We start from the raw sequence: 25,950 nt of genomic DNA, 5'->3' as shown, positions 1-25,950 counted from the left end.
GATCACCCAGGAAAGTTCCTAAAGGTGGAATCCACTCACCTGGTTGTGAGGTAAATATAAATATGCTTGCAGGATCTCCTCTGACACCGTCTTTCTCATAATAGTCATCGATGTGCTTCTGCTGGTCCTCAGGAGCTTTCACATTTTCTGGATAACCAACACGTTCTCATCCCAACACACCGACGCCATGGGACCAATCGTCTGTATGTTACGTGTTTGGTGCCATGAGAGCCGTTTGGAATGAATCTATACATGTAAATGTGTTTTACGCTCTGATCATGATCACTTTGGAAAACATTGTCTGATGGGGTTAAGGTTAGGGTTAGGGCTGGAATAGACAGCTGGAGCGAGTGTTACCGCCACGAGCAGCATTCTACTGGATTCAATTATGAATCCGGAGCGTATCGTAAGGATGCTGAAGGGCAGCTTTTGTCTTACTATAAGATGCCTCAGGACGTGATAAATCGTCAGTATGTTGGGAATGAGAAACTGGATGCTTCCTGCTTATATTGTAAAAAAGTTTGGATGTAATTTTTAAACAGCGTGTCTGTCTTATTGGGAAAGTGCCATACTTCATCGATACAACCTGTTTTGTAGCCTCAGCATCACCATACATACAGCTATGCAGCTGGTTCTGCTCCTCACGTGGAAGGATTAGATGAGTCGGCAAGACACAGACAGAAGCACAAAGTGTTCCTGTCATTGTTTGAAATATACAAGTACTGAGGTACTCCACCCAGCTTAAACGGACGCTGCCACTCCTGATCTGTGCAACTGTTGCAGTGAACTCCATTTCTTCATCACCTTTAGAATCATCATTGCTTTGCATGACCTGATGCAATTTCACCAAGAAATATATATACACATGTACACTACCAGTCAAAGTTTGGACACAGCTTCTCATTTAATGGTTTTTCTTTATTTCCATGACTATTTACATGGCAGATTATCACTGAAGGCATCCAAACTATGAATGAACACATGTGGAATTATGTAATAAACAAAAAAGTGTGAAATGTTTTATATTTGAGATTCTTCCTAATATCCCCCCTTTGCTTTGATTCCTGCTTTGCTCACTCTTGTCATTCTCTCCATGAGCTTCATGAAGTCGTCTCCTGAAATGATTTCCAACAGTCTCGAAGGAGTTCCCAGAGATGCTGAGCACTTGTTGGTCCTTTTGCCTTCACTCTGCGCTCCATCTCATCCCAAACCATCTCCACTGGGTTTAGGTCAGGCGACTGTGGAGGCCATCAGCACTCCATCACTCTCCTCAGTCAAACAGCCCTCACACAGCCTGGAGGTGTGTTTGGGGTCACTGTGCTGTTGAAAAATAAATGATGGGATGGCATGTCGCTGCAGGATGCTGTGGTAGCCATGCTGGTTCAGTGTGCCTTTAATTTTGAATAAATCTAAAACAGTGCAACCAACTGTTGGGGATTTATTTTTAACCCCCAGCAAAAATAAAAGGAATTAAAAAAATAAAAAAAAAGCCAAACATTCTCTTTCCCAGTTTTATTTTTTTTTTTTACATTTCACATACAGCAGCTCTGTTTGTATCAAAAGCAGTCATGTTTGACCAGTTGAAATGAGAAACTGACAGCCCCAGGCCTAACACACTGATACAGGTACAGGCTGGGAAATAACGTTACTGTACTATGATATTTCATAATCATAATTACATTTGATAATTTAAAGGAAAATTCATTTTTTGTACAACTAAGGACAGTAAACAGGTGCATATGTCTTAGAAGGAATATGTGTCAGATTGCACATTTTATTTCTGACAGTGAAAGTTTTGTGAAAGTTCACATTATATAAACTGAACGGAAAATTTAGATCAGTTAAAAAGTTGAACATGGCGACCTGTCTAAATGTTACTGTTGGACAGTTATAATAAACGACCAGTAAAACACAGGTTTCCTTTAATGTGTCCCCCTGTGAGGAAACATACATGTAGCAAAGCTGGTAAAATCGAGACCCTGTTAACCTAGCACCTTACGCATTTCAAAAACACAAAAACAACTGTTACTAAAGACAGAGCTGTGCATATCAAACCATGTATCATACATTGTGATGCATATAAATCAGCAGGTACTCTAAAAAGACTGATGCTCAGCAGCATCTATAGCAGTATTTTCTCATGGCCTGTACAGAAAAATCGATGAAGTTACTTACAGAACGAGGGGCGGACATGGAGGGTATGCATTTTGGTGATGGATAATGACAACAAAAAATGTAAAGTGATAACACAGAAGTATTCAATAGGTAAATGAAGAATCTCCATGTCTGTGAGTCTGCTACGGTCAGATTCATCATTAATCAGTGAGCCTGAGTAAGGACATCTGCGTGCTGGCCATTTTTTGTGACTGCGTTGACTCATCGGCAGAGAATTCATATTACAACGCACCGACTAGCATGTGGCCCAGGTGGCACACTTCAAAGAAGTATCCACCTCTTAAGTCTGGCATCATTAGCCATTTCAGGGTCCAGACTCTTCCTTGGTTTCCCAACTCAAATACTGAGAGTTAAGAATGGTCCAAATTTGTTCATCTTCAATGACATGTTTACTGTGGCTGCTCTAACAGAGGTTACAATAAAGTTTAACATCCATGAAAAAGAAGATTTACAAATAGAGCTGAAGATGACAGGAAGTTAGCTCGCTAGTCTCCGTCTAAAGATGATAAACCATGTTCAGACTCCTCTGTCACTTTGGATTTAAATGAAGACAGAAAACTAAACAGCAGCAATGTTTCAAGGTTTTGGAAGTTGGGCTAGCTGGTGGCTAGCTACAGAGCTACAGTTAGGATAATTATTAACACAGTAAAGGTAAAGGGGATGAATGACAACATTTTTCCCCTCGATAAATTTAATGTGAGCGTCCCCGATGGGCAGGGACAAAGGAAACCTTATGGCAGGGAAAAGACGTGGAAAATGAGCCAGAACACCTGATTCATCTGCAAGGTTAGTCATTAAACTGAAACACATGTTTAGTGCCATTTTGTGCCAGTACAGCACTGACACAAGAGATTTTTCCTTGTTGGGTTGAGTACGAAGGGTAGTTATGTTTGTGGTTTGATGTGCATGTAAGTAAGCTGTTATATCTGTAAACTGCTTTGATGTGCTAAGTAAAAGAAAGACTACTGTACTGTATAAAACAGGCCTGATTACATCTTTGGACATCATCTGGTTACATTGCTCAATAAACTCAAATCCGTGATGAACCAGACTCAAACAAGCTCTCCTCCGCACTGCTTTCATTCATAAAATGCTCAACAAACCCCAACATCCTGGCAAACAGGTGGATTTTCCTGTTTCAGCTAAGCTAGCCAACAACGAAGACCCAGTGGGAGAGAGTAAAAGTGGACATCATATGCTTGGTTTTTTAAGATAAAACACACTGTTGTAGTCAGAGGCAGTACAAAAGTGACCCCTTAGATTGCTGAGTTATCTACCATAAAGTAATGTAAGTCTATTAGCTGCAACCAACCAACCCAGTAATGTCACATTCTGTACTGCCACACGATGGCACTAAACATGCTCTAAAAACTTAAACACGTATTTCTTAAATCCAGCTTCACGTACAGCAGGGGTGTCAAAGTCCAGTCCTCGAGAGCTGCTGTCCTGCAGCTTTTAGCTCTATCCCTACTCCAGCGCAGCTGAATCAGATGGTTGGATTACCTCTTCAGCATGCATCAAGTTTGGCAAAGGCCTGATAACAAGCCATTCATGTGATTCAGGCGTGTCGGAACAAGGATGCGTCTAAAAGCTGCAGGACGGTAGCTTTCGAGGACTGGAGTTGGACAACCCTAAAAGTTAATTTAGAGTAGGGCTCTATGGTGTAAATTAGCCTTAATACATTTCATGTCCACTTTATTATGCTGGTTTGGAAGACACGAGGAAAATTCCTGATCCTAAGCTTCATGTACCCGTTGAAATCTTCTGCACAGAGAGACTGAAGCGTTCCAATAATAAAACTTAAACACCTATTTCTTAATAATAATTGCTTTATGGGCTATAGTAACATTTTTAAATATGAGCATAAAAAGGTGCTGCACATGAATGCCACTAAAAAAAAACAAACAACAAAAAAACAACCCCACAGTAGCTCACAATGACTACGGGTTATTAGTGGCTTTTTTATATTAAATAAAACAAGATACAAAGTAACACAACACGTTAAAAAGGCAAGACCCTTGAGGAACGTAGTAGGAGCTTGGACCTGGAAGCAGGGTTAATACGTCATCACTTAACAACCAGATAACAAAAACACTACTTCGCCGTTAGCTCCTGTGTCCACAGTGGAGTCTATCTAGGCCTGCTCCTAACTTATCAATTAAAATTTGCATTGACATGTTTTTTTGTACTCTAACCAATAGACAAAGCATAAAATGGCAAGATTTACATTATTGCTTTACATAATTTATGGCTAAAGTTAGGTATAGAAATACTTACTGTTACTGGGCTAAAGACTGAGACGTGATGAGATGAAGCAGATTGTACAATGGCAACAGGGATGGCAGCCAACATAGGTGGACTGATATGATTAGGACTATGATAGAGTTGAGTCTGTAGGTGGAGAAACCTGCAAGCTTTGTGACCCATTAACCAAAATCAATCGTCTGTAATGTGCTTTTACAATAAAACTTGACCAGCAGGTAAAGCAGGTACATTCTGAAAATGTAACCAACACAAACACATCCTGTTTTAACAGAAAAGCATCCTGAGCTACAAAAATATCAGACTTTGTGTAAAGATTGCAAATTAAATTTGAAGTATCAGCATTAATCTCAGTTTTTAGATGTTTCGATGACACACTTGACAAAGAATCAACCAGGAACGGCCACAGACCGAGCCACCTGGGAGGTGGTGCAGGTAATAAAAACGATGTATGATTCTGCATCTCTACACTGTTTCAGCCTTCTATAAACGTATACATTTCTTTAAATTACAGCACAAAACATACAGACGACCCTACCACCTAGCAGATTATCCAGTGATGATCATCATCCAGGTAGTTTTCTTTCAAATAAGGTGAAATTTAGTTTTACTAGGTCATTACTAAAAATATAATTAACCCTCTGACATGTAACTAATCATAGATCAGTGATGTGGGCGTAGAGCTCGGCTCTGGAGGATGTTGGACAATCCTGTGACTTTGATCACAGAGACTGAAACCTGGATTTTTCACTTGCCAGTATCTTGTGTACGTATTACAGAACATTTCTTTTAATATGTAAATAAGAATATTTATATATATAATGAACTTACAACAAAAAGAGAAAGAATTAACATTAGATCGAACGAGACTGTTGAATCATCCCGTTTCCAAAGTAAAATCACTAGTCTTGGTAACTTCTACTCTTTGGTGTAATGCTATCTGTGACTTCCTCAAGTCTGAAGCCATGCGTTGTGGTTTTTTTATTAAGATTCAGAGGATCTCACTTCCACAGTCAGGGACCTGTGATTGGTGTGTTTTTGCTGCCTAAGAGGCACAAAAACAACCAAACAGAAGATGTTTGACAGCAAGTCTCGTGGATTCATTCACTGTGACCTTCTTCTGTTCTGATGCTGCACGTGGGTAAAAATTCCATAAACAGGGGTGGACACACACACACACACACACACTCTAGGCAGTAGAGAGACTGCCTTTAGTGCAACGCATCCCTTTCTTCACACTGCATAGTTGTTGTTTCTTCCTATGAGGCAGGGTCAGTATTGCTCCTCAAAGCTTGTTTTTTGTAGTATTGCTCTTATTATGTTGAATTCTAATCATGTTAACATGATTTTTCTTTTGAAAATACAGGAGGGATAACACATGTTTAATCGTTTCTTTGTTTTTACTTTTGTAATCCTCTGTGTAATTTGTAAAGTGTGTCTGCTAACCTGAGTGGAGGCTTGCTGCATATTCTTGCTTTACAGGGAAGGGAAAAGCTGCAGTTTAAATGTTGCATTCTTTTTCCAGCATCTAACAGAGTGAAAAGCTTTTAAGCACACACAAAGTAAAATATACAGCTCCTCAGTGTCACAGCCACCAGGTGGTGCTAAAGATTTACTGCTGTGAATATCTGCAGGAGGTGCCTGGACACATGCAACAGATGGGCAGCTGAGGAGGAGGAGGCTGGGTGAATGCGAGGGAGGATGGGGGGTCACGGTGAAATCATAGAGACTGAATCTATGGCTGCTAAATCTCTGCTGCTGAAGGGAGGAGGACCTGTCGCATGGGTGTTTTAATTACACACAATTTAACCGATAAAAATCATTCGTTATATTGGGTAAAATTAATCAGCTGTCTTCATCATGTTTACTATTTAGTTTGTCTCCTTGGCTACAAGAAAAGACACAACATTAACATCTAAAACAGAGAACTTTGGGGATTTGATGCCTCGGGAGGGATGAGGCCTCAATATAATCTTGCTGACAGCACTGCAGATTTAAAAAAAACAAAAAAGAAAAAACAACTCATCTTCAGGTAAATTCAAAGAAATAGTGACTGATGAAGCAGAATCTGTATTTATCCTGTGTTATTGAATCAGCTCCACCCTGGGCCCTGCAGTGAAAGTTAGGACAGAGTTAATGACAGTCACAGAGGGCGGATACAACATGATGTGAAAGCTCTACAACTCTTCGACACGGCAGACAGCTTGAGCTAAAAATAACATAAAATAAAAGGTTTGCATACACAGGGGGCCACACATGTACACCAGAACACCTCACCCGGGTTCAAAGGAGAAGAGCTCATCGAAAGTGTTGTGAACAACCACCGAGTTGCTTTGATGGCAGTATGAATATCGTGGCACACAAACAGAACCAGATTTTGCACTGTGCGCCTCATAGACACTGGAAACGAACGCAGACTGGTCCCAGACCACTGCAGAAACAGGAACAGCTTTAATTTAACTTTAGTTTAACACATGGATTCATTTGAGTTTTCTTCTTTTCTCAGTTATTGATTTGATATTTCCTTAGTGGGCCTAATAGACTGTATATAAAAGATGGACGACCACCCATCTTTTTTGAACCTTTTTTTTTTATGATGGATGTCACAATATTTGCTGAGTATGAGGTATGAGCTGATGGTAGCAAGCTTGGGTAGCAAGCTGCTATGAATGCAATGCACAGAAACACATGTGCTATCTGCTAGTTAGTAATAGATGTATAAATGACTATAATTTCACTCACCAAAAACAAAGCACAGAGCTTGTACGGTCTGCACCTCACAGCAGCACATACCAATTGTCACATAATTTCAATAAAGGCAGACAGCCATCAATTAAGCAGCCATGACAGTAGGATATAGTTAGGGCTGGATCACGTGACCCTGAGTCCTCCCTTAGTTATGCTGTCATAGGCATAGGCTGCTGGGGGATTCCCATGATGCACTGAGTATTTCTTCAATGCATCATGGGACTTGTGTTAATAGACCTCTCTGCACTGAATCATATCTGTTATTAATCTCTGTCTCTCTTCCACAGCATGTCTTTATCCTGTCTTCCTTCTCTCACCCCAACCAATCACAGCAGATGGCCCCGCCCCTCCCTGAGCCTGGTTCTGCCGGAGGTTTCTTCCTGTTAAAAGAGAGTTTTTCTTCCCACTGTTGCCAAAGTGCTTGTTCATAGGGGTCATATGATTGTTGGGTTTTTCTCTGTATGTATTATTGTAGGGTCTACTGTACAATATAAAGCGTCTTGAGGCGACTTGTTTGGCGCTGTATAAATAAAATTGAATTGAATGACTTTAAGTCAAATGGATGAGTTAAAAAAAAAAACAACAACTACAGATTCCAAAATAAATGTTTGTATTGTTTTGTAAGTTTGGCATTCCAACATACGAGTCTCTATGCACTGACTCACTTTCAGAGCTAGCCTCAAGTGGTGATTAAAGGAACTGCAGTTTTTGTCACTTTGGAACTGGCTTCCTGTTTCCACGCTGGAGATCACGGCTGTGGTGCTGTGCTATGTATCTGAGCAATGGCTCATACAGTATTCTCAGTTATAAATAGCACTGAAAATGGTGCAACTGATGTCACTGGATGGAACTCAAGAGGACTTTGGGATTATTTGATCATTTTGCTCTAATATCAGCTGACACTATGATCAATGTAACACAACATTTCCAAAAAGTATCCAAAGTTGTAGAAGCAGCTGTGTGAATGTGGTGCTTTTCATATGCACTCACTCTCACAAAGGATAAGAACAATTTTACTTTGCAAATTAAAATTAGGAAATTATTTTTGCTACCTTTTAATCTTTTGATCATCAAGTAAAACTGTCTGTGGACAAGTCAATGGATCCAACATCATTCTCTCCAACAAACGCAGGAAACTCAAAGCTTTAACAATCAGGTAAAAGAAACAAAAACCAAGTTTCAGTGCGAGTACTGTTAGAGGTGAGTCTGATCCAGGTTCAGAAGCCTGGATACATGACGTGGGCTAATGTGACCACCTGACTCCTCAGAGCAAACTCACAGACACGAGAGGAGGACGAGGAGGAGGAGAAACAAACTGAGGAGAAGATGAACTCGGGTTTCTTTGTGTCTGTGTCAGGTTTCCAGGAGATCAAGTACAGCAGCTGCACAGTCGCCATCTTCGGCTGTGTGGGACGCCGCCCCGTCCGCAGTGTCTATGGAAAACGGGCACAATCTGTCTGGATACACCGGCTTTGGTGCCAGTCACAGTTCAGTCGCTGCTCTGCAGGGTCAGTTCGAGGTCAGCACCGAACAGCTCCTTATAAAGAGGAGGGAAGTGCGATCGAACGATGTCTGGGTAAACGGCTCTGAACGTGCACAGCTTCTCCGTGTGTCGACTGCACAGCAAACGCAACGCTGACGCCTTACATCTGAGCTGATGGGAGAAATGAGAAGAAAGAGGCAAGGAAAGGGAGGAGACAAGGAAACAAGAATAGAAAAGAGGAGACAAAGAGAAGTTAGGATAGAAGCGGAGAAGTGAAAAAGGGAAGACGAAGAAAGGAAGTGGGAATAAATTAATGTTTAGCTCTTTAGAATAATGTGATCACAAAGAGTCTACCATACACAGTCTCACGAGTATTCTTACACCCTCAACTTCACTGGTGCTCAGTGGAGAAATATGAGTTATACAGTTGTACTTCCACACTTGTCCACAACAGGGCAGCATAGAGCTATTTCTCCATTAGGCATGCCCTGCTGGATTATATTTGTCATGTTTTTGGTTAGTTTTCTCTGCCAGCACATTATTATGATTTTTTTGCATCTACAACCAACTCATTGGTGCAACAAAAGAATACTGATAACCACAAAAGTCTGTAACTCCAAAAACTTTCAGTTGTGCATCAAACTGTTTCTGAGTCGACAAGTACATCGACAAGCACAATACAGTGCGTTCATTGCAGACATCACTGTGTATGTTTCTGTAATCATGAACCTAACAGTCTGCTCAAGGACTTTAATCAAAATCATATTTAAATGTTTAGTTATCATTGTTATCTATTCATTTTCAAATTAACTGTTTTACTAAAATGCTGAAAAAAATAGTTAAGCACTTTTTTGGATGTTAAGCTTGATCTGACGTTTCAGAAAAGTCTGTGTGGCTCAAATTTGTGTATAATTTTTAGTTTAGTTCCCGTCTGCATGTTTACGCTCCATTTATGTACTGTGTGTGTGTGTGTGTGTGTGTGTGTGTGTGTGTGTGTGTGTGTGTGTGTGTGTGTGTGCGCGTGCGTGCAGCCCGGGTACCTTGTTCAGGACTTCGTCCTCTCTCTGGTTCTTCTGCAGCACATGTTGCAGAGCAAGCTGAGTCTTCTGCTGCAGCTTCTCCACCTGCAGCTTCTCCTGCAGCCACGACCGATCTACACACACACACACACACACACACACACACACACACACACACACACACACAGTTATTTAACTCAACAAGTCGGTGTAGAACATCTGATCAGGTGGTGAAGGAAGGACGTACCTGCAGAAAGCAGAATGAACGCTGAGAAGAGAGCAAGCTCGTCCTCTGATAGGTGCAGCGAGCACATGCTCTTAGCAAAGTCGAACACCGCCGTGATGAAATCATCACAGCCTGGGAGAACACGGAAAACACCGGAAACATGCTCAGTGACTTACAGAGGCCAACAGAAACGTCAGATTGCATCAGTAGCGTTGTAGAAAAAGTACTTATCACATCAACACATATTTTATTATTTAAGACAATCCAACAGACAAGAACTGCGACATCATTCCTGTGCTTTTGTGATCGATGATCCAAAGAAGCAGTCAAACGTTCCCTGTTACTTTTTTTTGGGTGGCTTCTTTTCTGATGCATCTTGAGATGTTTGGAGTAGTTAAAAAACGCATCTTCAGTCAAAGAGAAGCACTAAAGAGAAGGAGGACATGTGATTTTGAGGCACGGTCTTCCTCTGTGGCAGGCTGAGAGTCAAAGCAGCTGCACGAGCGTTCAAACTTTAGTCTGAGAAAGAAAGAAAAGCAGGCATCTGCCTCCACTCTGTTCAGAGGGCACACAGGAAAGGATCAGGAAGAAAACCTGATGGAAATGTGACATTACTTCCTTTATCACTCTGAGCAGGGGTAATTGCTCAGGTCACATGCTACACCAACTTTTCCACGCATGAAAACCAGGAACCTGAACCAAACAAGCCCCCTGGTCCACATGTGTCCAACCTTACAAACCCCTTTCATCAGTGAAAAACAAGGACAGCACCAGCTTTTGCACACCTGAGGCTTTTTTCCAACTCTGTTTCTGCGTTACACGACCCCACCCGACTCTCAGGAATCAATACAGGAACAGATAAAGCTTCCAAGTACTAAGAGAAGCCTGTAGTGATGAAATTCCAAGAAAATATTTCCCCTGAAAGTTAGCACTGAATCTTGGTAGAGATAAAAGTTATTCACAAAGTGTCTGAGCCCTTAAGAGAGTTCCTGAAGTGAAAAACCGTTAGGAGGGGCTAGGAAGACTTTTAGGAGGCTTAAGAGTTTCTTTAGGAGAGGAAAAAATGGCAGAAGAACCAAGTGTAACAGTACTGGAGGAAGAAGAATATCTGCAGTGTTTAAGCTTCAGAGGATGTTCCTTCTCCACCTGCAGACAGTTAGAGATGGAGGGGAGGTTGGAGAGACGGCTGACTTTTTGAACTATTCACTTGGTCTCGCTGTGAGGTGACAGTGCTAACCGCTGCACCACCGTGCCCACATTAGAAACTCTCTGAAAGGATTCTCAGAATGTGTGTGAATACCGGCCCAGACCTGTGAGCTGCACTGGCACTTATAAAATCCTCATATTTAGAAATAGAAGTAGTTTGAGTGACTGTGTCCAGTCAGCTGACTGTGCTATAGGTGCACACCTGTAGAGTTTTGACACATCACAGTTATAAGTAGATCCGACCAGACTTTCTACATTAGCACAGATTATTATCAGCTGTTAGAAAGTAGCACTGCCCACACAAATACCTATACTTTTAATTCATACTTTTAATTTATTTTAACCCTAAATTTATAAATTTGGGGTTTTAATTTACAATTGGAGCTTATGTAGGGTTTTTATTGATGATATCCACCTCAGTAAAAACATGAACTCTGCTCACCTAAAGCTTTGAAGACTTCAGGACCTGCAAACTTCCCATCGAAGAAGACAGTGTTGTTCTGCGAGTCGAACACTCGGCACATTCGTAGAAAGACGACCTCCAGAGAGCCTGGCAGAGAAAACGAGGAGATGCTGAGGACACTCAAACTGAGAGGAAAGGCTCCTCCAGCTGAAAACACCCGGGGCATTAAATCGACTTGCTGGGATTTCCTTATCTGGATTGTTGAGACGTCGCTGTTGTGCTTTTCACAAGTTTAAAAAAAAACTAAATGAAAATAAATCCAATCTGTGCTCTCACCAGCTTTCAGCAGTACGATCTGGTCATTCTGGCACAGATCCATGAAGCCGTCGATGCGTTTAGCAAACTCCACCACATACTGAATGGCCTCTGTGATCTTCACAGCACAGAGCTGCCACATCACCTCCTGAGGCTGCGCACACCAGAGCAGCAAGAGTTTAACAAGCTCAACAAAAGGGAATTAAGAATTTGTCAAAGTGGAACATCTAACCGTCTCTAGAAAATATAAATGGGTTTAAAATAATAAAAATATTACTGGAGCAAAGTATTACTGCTGCCCCTAGATGTAGGTCAAAGAATCCAGTTCAGATGTGTTTTGGATGGTTTCTGCGTGGAGTTAAGAATATGCTAAATTATTTTATATCTAAAGGGACCGCAGCAGGATTCTCCAGGGGGACCTAAATAAAGGTACTGAGGAGACAAATGGATAAACTACCCTGCTTATCCTGCTGCCACCATCACCTGACGCTAGGCTTTTGGCTTTACGGATTCATGGGTGGACATATTTAAGCACACCTTGTTCTGGTAGCTTTCCACCTCATCCTGAAGGAAGCTCTGCCAGCTCATCTGCTGCAGCTCCTCCCTGAGGTACTGACATGTCTCCAGGTGAGACTTGGAGACGATCTGGGCCAAGTGATCTGAAACAAATCAAACGCAGTAGCTGAACGTAAAGCTGCTCACGAGTTTTAGGCCTACTCGGATTCCTGCAAAGTCACGGGAGACGCGAGTGTGAGAGACAACAAGTCTAAAAGAAAAGTCTGGAAACCTGTAAACAAGACACGATCAACCTCTGACAAGGTCAAGTTTTACATTTCTCACTCAGAAAGGACTTTTGGTTTTTCAGTTTACAAATATACCGACACAATGAGGAAGAACTCGAGCCTCTTTTCCATTAGCACCTCCTCATTTCAACTCACATGGAATCTAATTTTGGTCCTTTTCCATTATGATTGAATACCACCTCACTGTGGGTGGGGTTGTTACAGCAGGGCCCGTGACATCATTTGTAGATAACACAAGGTGATGGTATACCTGCTGCTCAGCTGTTGTCAGACTCAGGGTAAAGGAAGTTTGTTTGCAGCCACTTCCCTTGTTGGTGGGTTTGAGTCTTGTGAAGGAGTGGCTCTCATGACTACAGTGATGTCACTGCCTGGCCAATCAGCGGTATGCACCCTGCTGAAGTCGCATTTTCAGCTCAGCATACTTGGAGCCCCGGACGAGAAGGCTCCAAAAAAGTACGCTGTACCAGGTATTACCGCCTAATGGAAAACCCTAAAAGCCGAGTTGAGCAGAGTAGGTGCCAGATGTGTGACGGAAACAGAATTCCAGCAAAAAGGAATTTTACGCTTTGACTGGAGGAAATTTTCAGTCAAAAGACCAGGCACCATCTCTGAGTGCAGTTCCCAGTTTTCCTTAATTCCATGGGTGGCAGGAGCATAAACGAATGCGCTGTAGCAAGGCGCACAAAAACTTTAAGAAGCTGTCACGTACAATATTTTACATCAGATTAGTCTCAATATTGGATCCTAGCAAGTGCCATTGCTCTGATATGTTGCCATGTCAAGCGGCCTCAGACAGTGTGCTTCGAAAAGGTAACCTCGCCCAGCAGCACATCTAGGCTCAGGGTTGGGTTTCATGAGAGTGTGAAAGGGGTGAAAATTCTATAAAAAGGTGAGATTGTCACCAAAAACCAACCCTACTCCCAGACCAGAAACATTTTCACCCCCATCTAAACAAACAATGACAGAAAAGCCGAGCTGCAACTTTATTTACATAATAAACTCATTCACAATGAATCCTTCAGTCACTTCTGTTTTAAATAAACAACTTTTATTTCAAATAACTATTTGTAACTTTTGTCACTAGACCAGCGGTCCCCAACCCCCGGGCCATGGACCGGTCCCGGGCCATGGACCGGTAGCGGTCCGTGAGTCGTTTGGTACCGGGAAGCGAGAGTTGAGGCTCGGGTGTGAAATTGATGGTTTTCAGGGTTTTTATCGTTAACTGGGGTTCCCTGGGTCTTTCCCGTGATGTACCTGTGTGTCTTATTTTGAAAGAAACATTTATGCGTTACCATAGCGACCAGCGAGCATTAAGGGGCAGAGAGGAGGATGTTACTCTCAGTGTTGTTGGTGCATCTCAGGAGGACGCTGCTAATAAAGTTACACAATTACACAGAGAATTTGTGTTTATTATTATATTTACAAAACACCACAGTTTTTGTCTCGGTCGTATCGTTTTATTTTGTTGTATTCATCTGCGACACCTTAATGGCCAGTCCATGAAAACAGTGTCTGACATTAAACCGGTCTGTGGAACAAAAAAGGTTGGGGACCGCTGCACTCGACTGCTTCATTCGTCTGCAGCACATCTTCAAAACAGCAACCAGTTAAACAGAACGTGAACATCGCCAAAGATGGAAAACTAAAGTCCAGTCTTAGTCTTATAAAAAAAGAAATCTAGAAACTTGTGAGCAGAGATGAAAAATACATAATTTAGTGAGAGTTTAATATTATTGACTGTTAGTGGCTGCAGTCAGCCTGTGTTTGACTGCAGAGCTGTGGCGGGGCGTGGTCTGCAGCGTGGCTGCAGGAGAGGCGGACCCACCTGAGCGGCATCCCCAATCACGCCTCGCCGGCTTAAAACAGAATGAACTGGGTCCTGTTGTTGTTGTTGATGATGATGATGACGTGTGTACACTGTAGCCGCGTGTGTACGTTGACAGCCGCAATAAAGAAGTGTGAACACGTGGTCACTCGTGCCCCAGTCCTGGGTTTCAGCACCACTGCAAACGATGCACGACAGACCCGACCACATGTTCGCACTTTTCACTACACTTCTTTATTGCGGCTGTCAACTTACACACGCGGATGCGCATATTATTAACGTAACTGCCACGAATTTCTTTGTTTCGCCGTAAACACGATTCGATGTTAAACATTAGTCCTGCATGACTCCTCTGCCAGGTAACTTGTGCCCCACCTGTCAGAGCGGCACACACTTTGAGAACCACTGAGATAACATGAAGAGTGAAACTGTTATTAGCCCAGCCCGTCTTTAACTGTGACCAAAATAAAGGCCAGTCCATGTATAAGTGATGATAATTCCAACCACAAACTTCCTTCTACATCAAGCCGACACTAATACCCTGAACTCCCAGCTGTATGTTGAACTTTTTACTGTAAAGTGTAAAACTGTTGACAAAATGTTTGTGAATGCAGCTCAAACCCAGAATAAACACACGTACAGACTGTCCCGCTGTGCTGTTGCTTATCGTAAGCACAAATAAAACAACACTAGAAACCAACACAACTCAATACATGCTAAAAAAACACAGTGACATAACAAAGACTCACACTGGATGAGGGTGGGGGTTATTACAATAAAGAGTGAATCACAAAATCTCCCAGGACAAAAAAAAAAGATGATTTCCCCCAACGAGCGCCCTGCCACGTCCCAATTGGCCCTAATTAACAGACAGCTAATTACCACACAGAGATTTTAATGAGCTCTGAAGATGAGTTTCCAACCTCCTGCTATTTTAAACCACCTTTCTGTCTCCGTTTGCCCCTCACTTCTCTCTCTCTCTCTTTGTCTGACTCCCTTTGTAGCCTCTCATTCCATCTCTCCCCTTCTTTTCTTTTTGCTTCACCTATTTCAAGATATTTCCTCATCTTTGTGTAGCTGCCGACAACATTCGACTAAATGATGAGTCTTTTTATTACTGTATTTATTTTGTCTTGTTCTCAGCACTGCACAGTCAGAGGTGGAGGACTTTTTTTTTTTAAATCCATGATGAGAGGCCGTAATGGAAATAAACATGAAACTCAAGCCGCTGAGCAGCTTTGTAGGATTAAAACAATGCAAATAACTCCTCTCCACTTCATTTCAGGTGTGCCCTTCGTCTGATAAAGTGGGTTTTGATATTGGTAAAAATCATACATGTCATGCACCAGTCTACCATACGTCTCTGCCACTACTGACCTCCTCATACAGTAACACACTTCCTCTAGATCCACAAAGTGCAACTCCTAACCTTCTCCATCAGCAAAGCGAACATGGTTAAAAGGGGGTGAAGAGATTTGATTTAGCTTCAACAACTCCTCCCACATCTTTGAGGTCCGCTCCACACCGCCACACATACGTCACCTGGTTCGACTGCCTTTCCACTCGTCATTCTTCTTCTTTCTTCCACCTACACTTCCTGATTCACTAACTGCCCTCCATCCATCCTCCACTGTCTTCCATCAGCTCCGTTCATCTTCTCAACACTCCCTCTTGACTCTTTGGTACATTTCCATCTCCTTGCTTAATCATCCCGACCTGCTGCACAACCTTTCCAGCTCCATCTCATGAAAAAGCCATCGATACAAGTCCTGTGCTCCTTCCTTGGTCTGTCGCCTCCTGTTTTTTTGCTATATGTAACAGACAATTGACGATATTTTTCAGGTACAGTTTGTTTGAATTTGTTCTCTAAATGTTTATTTTTACATTAGTTTCAGTGTTTTAAATTATTTTAATCTGGAGGAACACAAACTGGCTGACAGCTGACCTAAAAAAAGGAAGAAATTATGGTTTGATTGTATTTATGTAAAGCATGTTTGTTGACGATTACCCCATCCATCCTTCAATAGGTGGACAACTCGGTGCCTACTGAGCCACATCGATGACTTTAATGGAAAAGCCAGACAAGTTTAAGTAAAGGAAGCAAGTCTGAAAGGAGCTAAAGAGGCAGGTTACAGACAAACTCCAGTAAAATGTGCACAAACATCTCACTCTCCTGAGTCCTCCACTCACCGAGCTCAGCCATGGGCACCGTGGGTGGCACGTCTCTGTTGCTGAAGGAGCAATATGAAAAAAAGCCGTTACTGGATCCATAGTCGCACAGGGGCTCCGGTTTGATGCCATTAATATCAAGTCCGGATTGATCCGGAGACGGCTGGATATCCAAGTAGAACCCCCCACCACCTCCTTCCCCTCCTCCTGCAGAGTCTCCCTGTTTGTGGAGGAAAAGATTGACGTAGAAAACGCAGGAAATATCATTGAGTTTATCAACCGTCCTGAAAACAGAGACAACAAACCTTAGATGACAAAGATCCGCCTTCAGGCGAGTTCTGTTCCACGTAGTGCCCCCCCTCATCAGGCAGCTCTGTGAGGCCGGTGGAGGACAGGGTGTAGTGAGAGGACAGCGACTCGGACTCGACTGGACTCGGGCTGCCGAGGCTGGGATGGGACAAGAGGTGGTGACCTTGTTGCTGCTGCTGCTGGAGGCGGTGCTTCTGCACCTCCGCGTACAGACTGTCCCGCTGCTTTTTAGACATGCGACCAAACTTTACAGCTGAGGAGAGAAGGAAATGATTTCAGTTAGCCACCTGACAGAGAATGAAGGCCTGGAAACAATGAAACAAAAACGTGCTGATTTCTGTCTGAGTGACAGTTCAGCCAAAGTGAAAGCTAGCCGTTATGGTTTCAGAGGCGGAGCACTCATTCGCTTAACAAGACTCACCACCAGTGTTCAAGTAGAGCTGACACTGATTAGCCTCCTTATCTGCCTTCATACTAGATCACCAAGCTGACAGAAACGTAGGATTTCATACATTTCACCCGTTACAATCCAGCAGAGACCTCGTGAGAGCAGGTCAGTCCCAACAGACGCCCATGTTAACTGTGGATAGCGTCAGCCTTGAGTAATATTCTAGATGGGATTGTTTGAAATTTCTCATTCACCTAAATATTGAAGTTATGGGCGTGGCATCTTTGATCGAACAGCCGTCTGCAAATCTACACCTTTATGCTGCAGACATGAGTCCAACATTACAGAACATCTCATTGTAGAAAACAGAAAGAAATTACACAGACACTGAAACTATATCAGATCCTACACTGGTTCAGATGTAGTGCTTTTCTAGTCTAAAACAAAAGTTAGACATTTTTGGTATATTTTTCATGTAATAACAACATAAAAAATCTATATGATATCAAATTAGGGATGCACTGATACTAATACTGGTATCGGGTATCAGGCCGGTACCGTATAATGTGTGTGTACTCATACTTGTAAAAGTTAACTGATACCAACTTATTTCATGAGTCAGAGGGTGGCTTGTCATTTCTGTTGTAATTTTTTAGATTGGCCGCTGGGGGGACATGTCGCGCTAAACAAGAACAGGGTTAGGCGAGTGAGGCTGGCGGCTCCAGATAAAAAAAACAAACTGGAGGCTGCTGTAGCTACGCTAAACAAAATGTCAGTGTCCGTGTGGACTTACCTATAATATGTGAAGATGACAGAAGCAAGGCCGAGTGCAAACTGTGCACCGGTAAGGTGTCCAGGGGAGGGAATCGTTCAATACAAGCAGTTTAATAAAACATCTGAGGACACATCATGCACCGAGTTTGCTAAGGCTAACGCAAGACCAGAACAGCCAACTTTAACTCAGGTTTTGGAAAAGCGACAACTTATTGATTTTATTCCAAACAGAAGTGCTTATTTATTATTCTGAAAGCTGGAGACAGAGCCTAATAGTTGAATTACAATGTGGACACTTGTAATTCAATAATTTAACAGAAGTGCTTATTTTTCACTTGAAATTTTATTTTTGTGGTCATTTTTATTATTATTTTAGAGAATAAAATAAAACTGTTTTCCAATTCATTACATTTTTTTTGTGTGTGTAGTAGAAGTATCGGCAAGTACTCAGATCCAAGTATCGGTATAGTATCGGTTTGAAAAATTTGGTATCGTTGCATTCCTATATCAAATATATTTTCTATTTACATTTTATGAATTCACTGGATCAGAGTCAGGGTTAGGTTAGGGTTACGCATACGGCACACAGTTGTTGTACTTCCGGGTGATTCTGGACATAGAGGTGGGTTCGATATGTTCGTAACGTGTAGATCTGCTGTGCATGTGTTTGCCTCACCGTCTCGGGACATGCCCACAGAGAGACATTTCTGCAGACGGCAGTGCTGGCAGCGGTTTCGGCTCGTTCGGTCGATCAGACAGTTTTTCTGGCGAGGACACGAGTAGGTGGCGTTACTCTGCTGACTACGCCTGAAGAAACCCTGAGAGAGCAAGAAAGAGTTCTATTAAAATCATTGTTTTCATACCAAATATCTCTATGATCGGTCACTGAAACAACAGTCAAGCCTTCATGTTTGTGCTCATGTCTGAGATCATAGAGGCAAAGGATGAAATGTGCGTCACTGTGAGACCTTCCCCCAGTATAAAATCATCAAATCTGGTTACTCTTTGCTTTACAATCTTTTGGCATCTTCAGTGCACTCATGGAGCTACAACTCAAAATGAATTTCCTGAAGGATGCACAGCCCCATTATCACTTACCATTTAATTTCTTCATGTGACAGTTTTCATTTCTATTCTAATTCTTATTGGAAATAAAATATACTGAAAAACCCCCATAAAATCAAGTCTTTCACAAACACGTGTACTGAATGACAAAAATATTCTTCACAACAAAAATTAATAAGAATAAATGAAATTTGAAAAAATAAACTTTTTTTTACATTTTTCTGCAATGATAAACTAATCCAGACTGCAATGACCAAAGAGACAAATGCTTCAGACTATCATCAGAATCTGAGGGACTGTCTGGGGTCTAGGGGGTTGTCTTTTGTTGCACTCTGGAGCCCAGAGCACAACGCAAATGTGACTCCCACACAAGGACTGGAGCTACTGTGAGATTTTGTAGAAAAATAAAATAGAACAAAACTAACTAACCTACCAGCATAAAAACTGAACTAAATTACAGGCCTCTAAACTGCCTCCCTAGGACTGCTTTTTAGTATTTACAATATACTTAGTATATTTGCAATATGTACAAAGTTACTAATCTAACATTCCTAGACTTAAAACACTTGTTCACACAACACTACATTTCACTCTCTGAAACATACACAGAGCACGGTCTGGTTGAAATATGGAAGTATGTGAAGCCAAGGCGGTCTCATCAGTCTCCAATCATATCAAGAGCCACAGCTCCTCTTCATCAAAGCCAGTTATCTTGTCAAAACTCAGCTTAAAGTTGCTGCTTCCAGGCTCCAACTAATGGCCACTGGTTGATTTAGAGTCATCCTAATCCTAACCCTATTTTTTAAATTCATCTTTAATATTAATTTGTTGTTTTTTCAACCCTATGCTTTTTTTAAAAAAAGCAAAGGATTAGGCTTTGGAGCTGGAACTGGAGCTGAGGTTGGGGTTGACATCATCACTGATGATGACGATATCTTGGCCAAGACATCCAAGTTAGACAATTGTTAGAGAAGTGTGGGGACGGCCCCTTCCTGTTCCAACATGACTGCGTACAAGTACACAAAGCAAGGTCCATGAAGACATGGACGAAGAAGAACTTGACTGGCCTGCACAGAGTCCTGACCTCAACCCAATAGAAAACTTTTGGGATGAATTAGAGCGCAGACTGTGAGCCAGGCCTTGTCATGCTACATCAGTGTCTAACGTGATGTAGCATTCCTCCTTTCGATTCCGGAAGAATGTTCAAAAATTCCCATAAACACTCCTAAACATGGTGGAAAGCCTTTCCAGAAGAGTTGAAGCTGTTACAGCTGCAAAGGATGAGGCACATCCCGTTAAACCCTTTGGGTTAAGAAATGAATGTCACTGTGTGAAGGCAGATGAGCAAATGCTTCACAATATAGTGTTCATTGGATGTCCAACAACAGTAACAACAACAAACAAACCGTATCCACCCGTTTACCTCTGTATGAGCCATGTCACAGAGTAATGGCAGACTGGCCTATTAGCATATACAGAGACATTGATAAACCAAGGAGCACAAAGGCTATCAGATGACAAACACATGAAAGTTATTTCTGCTTGCCAGCAGCTCACTCTCACAAGCAGTCAGTGAATATCTAACAGGCAATGCAGAAATGTGAATGTAATCACAAGGCAAAGAATGGAGACCATGTGCCATGCAGAGCACAAAGGAGCTGTTAACTGTTTATCAACCTGATGGGGAAAAAAAGCAGAATTTCATTGTATATGCACAATGACAATAAAGGCCTATTCTATTCTATTCTTTTCTATTCTATTGCATTCTACCTCAAGAAATGTGGGAACCACATAAAACATGTGAGAATGCTTTAGAGATGTCAGCATCATAGTTATAGAATAAAAGTCAACATTACATTCAGCACCATGCAGTGAAAAGGAAATGTTCACAGCACTTTGAAAGTGTGAAGAAATACATGAAGCAAACTGGGGTTCAGCCCACGATCACCATATCCCCGGTACGTTTATAGATGCATCACAGATGGCCTATAACCCTTCTTCTCATAGAGCCACTATAGCCTGTATAGATCTGAATGGAAATGCATCAAAATTATAAAATATAAAAATGTCTGTAATTCAAATTATAGTTAAATTAACAAATGATGCCACTCTCTGTCAAGCTCAAGAGAACAGTAGTAACTTTAAAGGGAAAACATTGATTTCTCTCAGATGACATTATGTAATAACATTATGTCATATTAGCAGCAGATCATTTACATCTAACGTGCGACTTAGTGCAGATGTTGTGGTTTGTTTGGAGGCTGCTTCAGCTGCATGCTGGCTGTGAAATAAGCCTCCAGCTGTCACATCAGCAGCTGCTGTGGCTGAACACACCTGCCTGTTCACAGAGCCGCTCTCACCAGGTAGAATATGGTTTAGAGCCCGATGCTCGTGACTGATGTTTCAGACCAGATTCTGTACGAAACATACAAACGTGCCTGGTCAGGTATGAGTATAAAATCATATTGCAATACGTGTAAATACTTTAAACTCAAATGATCAACTACATCGTCAGTGAAAACTGGTTTAACACCACAATAAATGCACTGGTGAGCTGTGCCACATAAAAACGCCAGCGATGGATGATCGCAGAGGCCTTTTCCTGGTTAAAGAAAAAAAAGACAAAATACGGAGGGTTCAGAGTGCAAACTATTCTCAAACATTAATTGTTGCACAGATGTAACCAAAGATCAGTCTGTGATTGAACGACTTGGAAAGGCTTATCATTTAAAGCAGGGACATCAAACATAAGCACCGGGGGCCAGAATCCAAACTGACTCAGTGGATAACTTTGGACGATGTGAAGGAGGCCGTACATTTTGGACCCTTTACTGTATTTTAGAGTTGGGTTTAACTGAGGTTATAACACGCTCAAATTGACTTTAGCAGACAACAGGAGGGAGGAGGAGCTTACCTTACAGCCTTCACAGGTGATGACCCCGTAGTGGATCCCTGATGATTTATCTCCACAAATCTTACAGGGGATTATTTCAATCTGAGCTGCAGCGGGAAAAGAAAGACAGTAGGTCACACACAGGACATCAGAACAGCTGATATATCACAGTTTGTCATGTAGGTTTCATCTATGTGCAAATAAAGGCGTTTTCCACTGGCCCCCACTTAACCGTCCAGCTGTCACTATACCTTGTTACATGCGGTATATGAATTGTTTAATTTCAAAGTTGTCCAGCTGTTACAATGTCGAAACCAGACACAATAACAACAAAATGTACCACTGTGATTTAGTGCCACAGTAACATCATGCAACCCCTGGGCATCAGGTCTAGTGCAGAACCGCATTTCTATGATACTGGAAGAAATTCAGGACAAAAAAATAGGCCCAATTAGCTTCATATGAAAGATTGTAAGACCTTAGCAAACACAAGCCTTAAGCTTCTGTGGTCACAGCTGGAGAAAAGAAAGAGGTGCCACCATTTACAAAAGCTAAAGGAGACTTTGAAAATCTCCCTGAAAAATGCTGGAGTCGACTCATCTGTCCATCCAGGTGTAGAACAGTGCGCGCTCTCTGCAGTAATCAGGACAGTGTGCTTGGTAATCACTGTGCTGAGTAATCTGTGTTTGGTGGATGGAACTCTATGAAGTTAAAACAGTCTGTGTCAAACATTATTCAGCAAAATGTCTGCCTCTGTGTAATGATATTTTTATATTACCTCAATTATATACAAATCAAACAAACAGATTTTCTGAACATTTGTGATGTGTAGTCCGAACTATGATAATGTAGTTTAAACATTTCGTCTCACTCTGCTGGGCTCGGCTGGATGTATTTGTGCCAAACACTAGCTGCTAACAAGGAAGTTACAGTTAGTTACAGAGCGCCCTCTGGAGGAGCTATGAAGGGTTGAAGGGTGTTTCTCTTGTCTGTTCTTTACTTCTTTCACTTACTGGCAGTTTACCGATACAAAAATATTGGCAAATATTGTCTAATATCACTCAGGCTCCTGCCTAAATTAGCCCCTAATATTAGGTGAGGAGTTCTTAAGCATTTTTACAGGTTTCCTGTAGAGAGCGGGTACATGCAGCACTGATTAAACTGTAGGAGCTCATCTTTCAGACAGCAGCACAGCTGAAAACTCACTCACTGCATGTATTTATACTCCCAGCACTTTGGAACAGAGTGACAGCTCAGCTCTGAGATGCTATTTTTAGCAGAGCAAAGTTATGTAAGTGAGCAGTCACATTAACACGCACACACACACACACAATCACAAGCTTTCTTCACGTAGAGACACAACAAACAAGACGCAGAGAAGAACCGCCTTTGTACAATTATTAGACTACAATTATAGAAAATGGAAATCATCAGGTTTGGTTTAAGTATTTTGATCAGCTTCTTCTTCACCCTGAATTTATTTGAAATAATAAAAAAGACAGATTTATTTACTTATCATAAACCCCAAAATTAATAAAAGGCATAAAGAATGCCTCACTAGTCTGCAAGGATGAAACTAGGAGTGCAAGAAACATTATTTTTATTATATTTCAATCAATTAAAAAAAACATGAATTCTTAATTGATATGTACAGTTTTGCATATTTACTAAGGCGACCTCTTCAAACGTCTTGTTTTGCTTGAACAACCCCAAAATAGTCAGTTCAGTACAAAGAAACAAAGACAAAAATGACCATAAAACAACATCAATATTAAAGCTGTTGCACATTTGTTAGTTTCTTCCAGTCACACACACACACACGACACCCAGCTTGTATGGCGTGACTTCACTCTGCTCCCTCCCTTTACACCTGTGTGGCGCTGCAGTCTCTCGCCCCTCCCTTACAGAATGACTGACCACCTGACCCAGTGAATGAAGGGCTGCACGATCGCTGCTGAACCCAGTCGACCACAGCGGGACTCAGATTAGGAAAATCTCCAACAACCCTCCTAAGCAGAAGCCACTCAGAGGACAAGTGGGGTTTGGACAGTTTGTTTTTTTTCATGGAAATGACCAAACAACAAAACAAAGACTCCATGCAAATACTTAAAATGCAAATGACACATTTTAATTTGTTAGTAGAAGAGTTTAAATGTATTTAAAATGATTTTATAATCTGCATGAGTGTGTATTCATTGATAAATGAGATTTATATCCTTTGTAAACTCAGCATGTATATGCAGGTTTTTCAATTTAAGTAATATAGAACAGAAAGCAGCACAGAAAGAATGTTACAGTGGTTATTTTTTAAAACTATTTTTACTTTAATGAAGTCCTACCATTAATTATTGCTTCAGTCTTTATGAGTCGACTACGTACCACAGGCCTTTAGCCTGGCAGCGATTACTGAGAGGGACCAGAAAGAGAGAGCACATTTCTCCCACACTGCCTTCCTGTTAAATCCAGGATTCAAAATCCTGCTCCTCACATACAAGGTCTTAAATAATCAGGCCCCATCTTATCTTAATGACCTTGTAGTACCATATCACCCTATTAGAGCACTTCGCTCTCACACTGCAGGCTTACTTGTTGTTCCTAGAGTATTTAAAAGTAGAATGGGAGGCAGAGCCTTCAGTTTTCAGGCCCCTCTTCTGTGGAACCAGCTTCCAGTTTGGATAAAGACTTTCCTTTTTGGTAAAGCATATCGTTCAGCTTATAGATCAGGTGACCCTGAATCCTCCCTTAATTATGGTACAATAGGCCCAGGCTGCTGGGGGATTCCCATGATGCACTGAGCCTTCCTTTTTTACTGGCCATGTGTTTCTACACCACTCTGTAATTAATTAAGAATTATTATTAATCCCTGGTTGTCCTCCGCAGCATGTCTTTTTGTCCCTCCCCTCAATACACAACTGGTCGTGGCAGATGGCCCCGCCCCTCCTGTCCCTGAGCCTGGTTCTGCTGCAGGTTTCTTCCTGTTAAAAGGGAGTTTTTCCTTCCCACTGTCACCAAAATCGTTACTCACAGGGAGTTGTCTAATTTTGGGGGTTTCCTTATAACAGTCGCCTTGAGGTGACTGTTGTTTTTGCTTTGGCGCTACATAAATCAAATTGATTACAAGTCAAATAAACAATGTGGTTAGGTTTGGGTTGATGCAGGTGGAATTGAAGGCTGACAGAGACAACAACTTCATTGCCCATCTAATGGAATTAAAACAGGGGTGAAACTTAATGTGTTCACACACATGTCATATTTCCTTTACTGTACTGCTCAGTCCACAGAGGTTTTGTCTGTCTACAGACCTGGAAAGTGCTGTAAAGTTCTCAGTTATGTATTAAGACAACTTTTATGAGCAGCATTCATCCTTCATCATCTTTATACAAATCAAATCCAGCACAATCAGTGTGGTAAGGTCGCCATAGAAAGGGACAATCTCAAAACCCACAGTTCAATGGATGGGCTTACCACCCATTGATCACACCCGATCACCAGCTTCAGCTCAGAGTGCATACAGCTGTCAGCGCTCCCCCGAACAGTACACCAACCACATGATTCTTTGAAGCCCAGAGTTAGCGCTTCTCAAGTCCTTGGAAATGCACAGGAAGCCCTCAAACCAGATGTTATATGTGGTAAACTCAGCAGCTCATAAAGTAGTGGTTAGCGTGAGCAGACGCATCAGTGGAGTGTGAACAAGATGTTACTCTGTGACCACACGAGCTGTTTGTACTTTTTAAGTGTTTAAAGTCCATCGAGAAACTTTTGTAAAAAACAAAAACAAACACTTGTCACTTGGTTTTAATAACTGAATTTAGCTACATTTAGTCAGAGAGAGCTAACTCTACAGGAGGTATGATGTGCTTTCAAATATACAATACATTTAGAAAACA

General features: G+C 41.7%; 1 protein-coding gene across 1 annotated transcript in view; it reads right to left on the bottom strand.

Moving 5' to 3' along the window:
* Nucleotides 1-1,507: 1,507 nt before the first annotated feature.
* The window catches only part of LOC134624771 (nuclear receptor ROR-alpha A-like), a 38,904-nt gene continuing 14,461 nt past the window's right edge, over nucleotides 1,508-25,950 (bottom strand). Inside the window, exons 2-11 of the mRNA XM_063469818.1 lie at nucleotides 22,085-22,170; nucleotides 18,782-18,923; nucleotides 16,940-17,196; nucleotides 16,656-16,854; nucleotides 12,375-12,496; nucleotides 11,859-11,991; nucleotides 11,562-11,669; nucleotides 9,935-10,045; nucleotides 9,709-9,821; nucleotides 1,508-8,839 (exon numbers count right to left, since the gene is read on the bottom strand). Of these exons, the coding sequence (XP_063325888.1) occupies nucleotides 8,675-8,839; nucleotides 9,709-9,821; nucleotides 9,935-10,045; nucleotides 11,562-11,669; nucleotides 11,859-11,991; nucleotides 12,375-12,496; nucleotides 16,656-16,854; nucleotides 16,940-17,196; nucleotides 18,782-18,923; nucleotides 22,085-22,170 (1,436 nt within the window). The 3' untranslated portion in view covers nucleotides 1,508-8,674. The remainder of the gene's footprint in view (nucleotides 8,840-9,708; nucleotides 9,822-9,934; nucleotides 10,046-11,561; nucleotides 11,670-11,858; nucleotides 11,992-12,374; nucleotides 12,497-16,655; nucleotides 16,855-16,939; nucleotides 17,197-18,781; nucleotides 18,924-22,084; nucleotides 22,171-25,950) is intronic.

The sequence above is a fragment of the Pelmatolapia mariae genome, linkage group LG1, assembly GCF_036321145.2.
Source record: "Pelmatolapia mariae isolate MD_Pm_ZW linkage group LG1, Pm_UMD_F_2, whole genome shotgun sequence".
In the NCBI taxonomy this organism is placed as follows: Eukaryota; Metazoa; Chordata; class Actinopteri; order Cichliformes; family Cichlidae; genus Pelmatolapia; species Pelmatolapia mariae.
The sequence above is the reverse complement of the archived record's forward strand: the minus strand, read 5'-3'. Positions and strand labels throughout refer to the sequence as shown.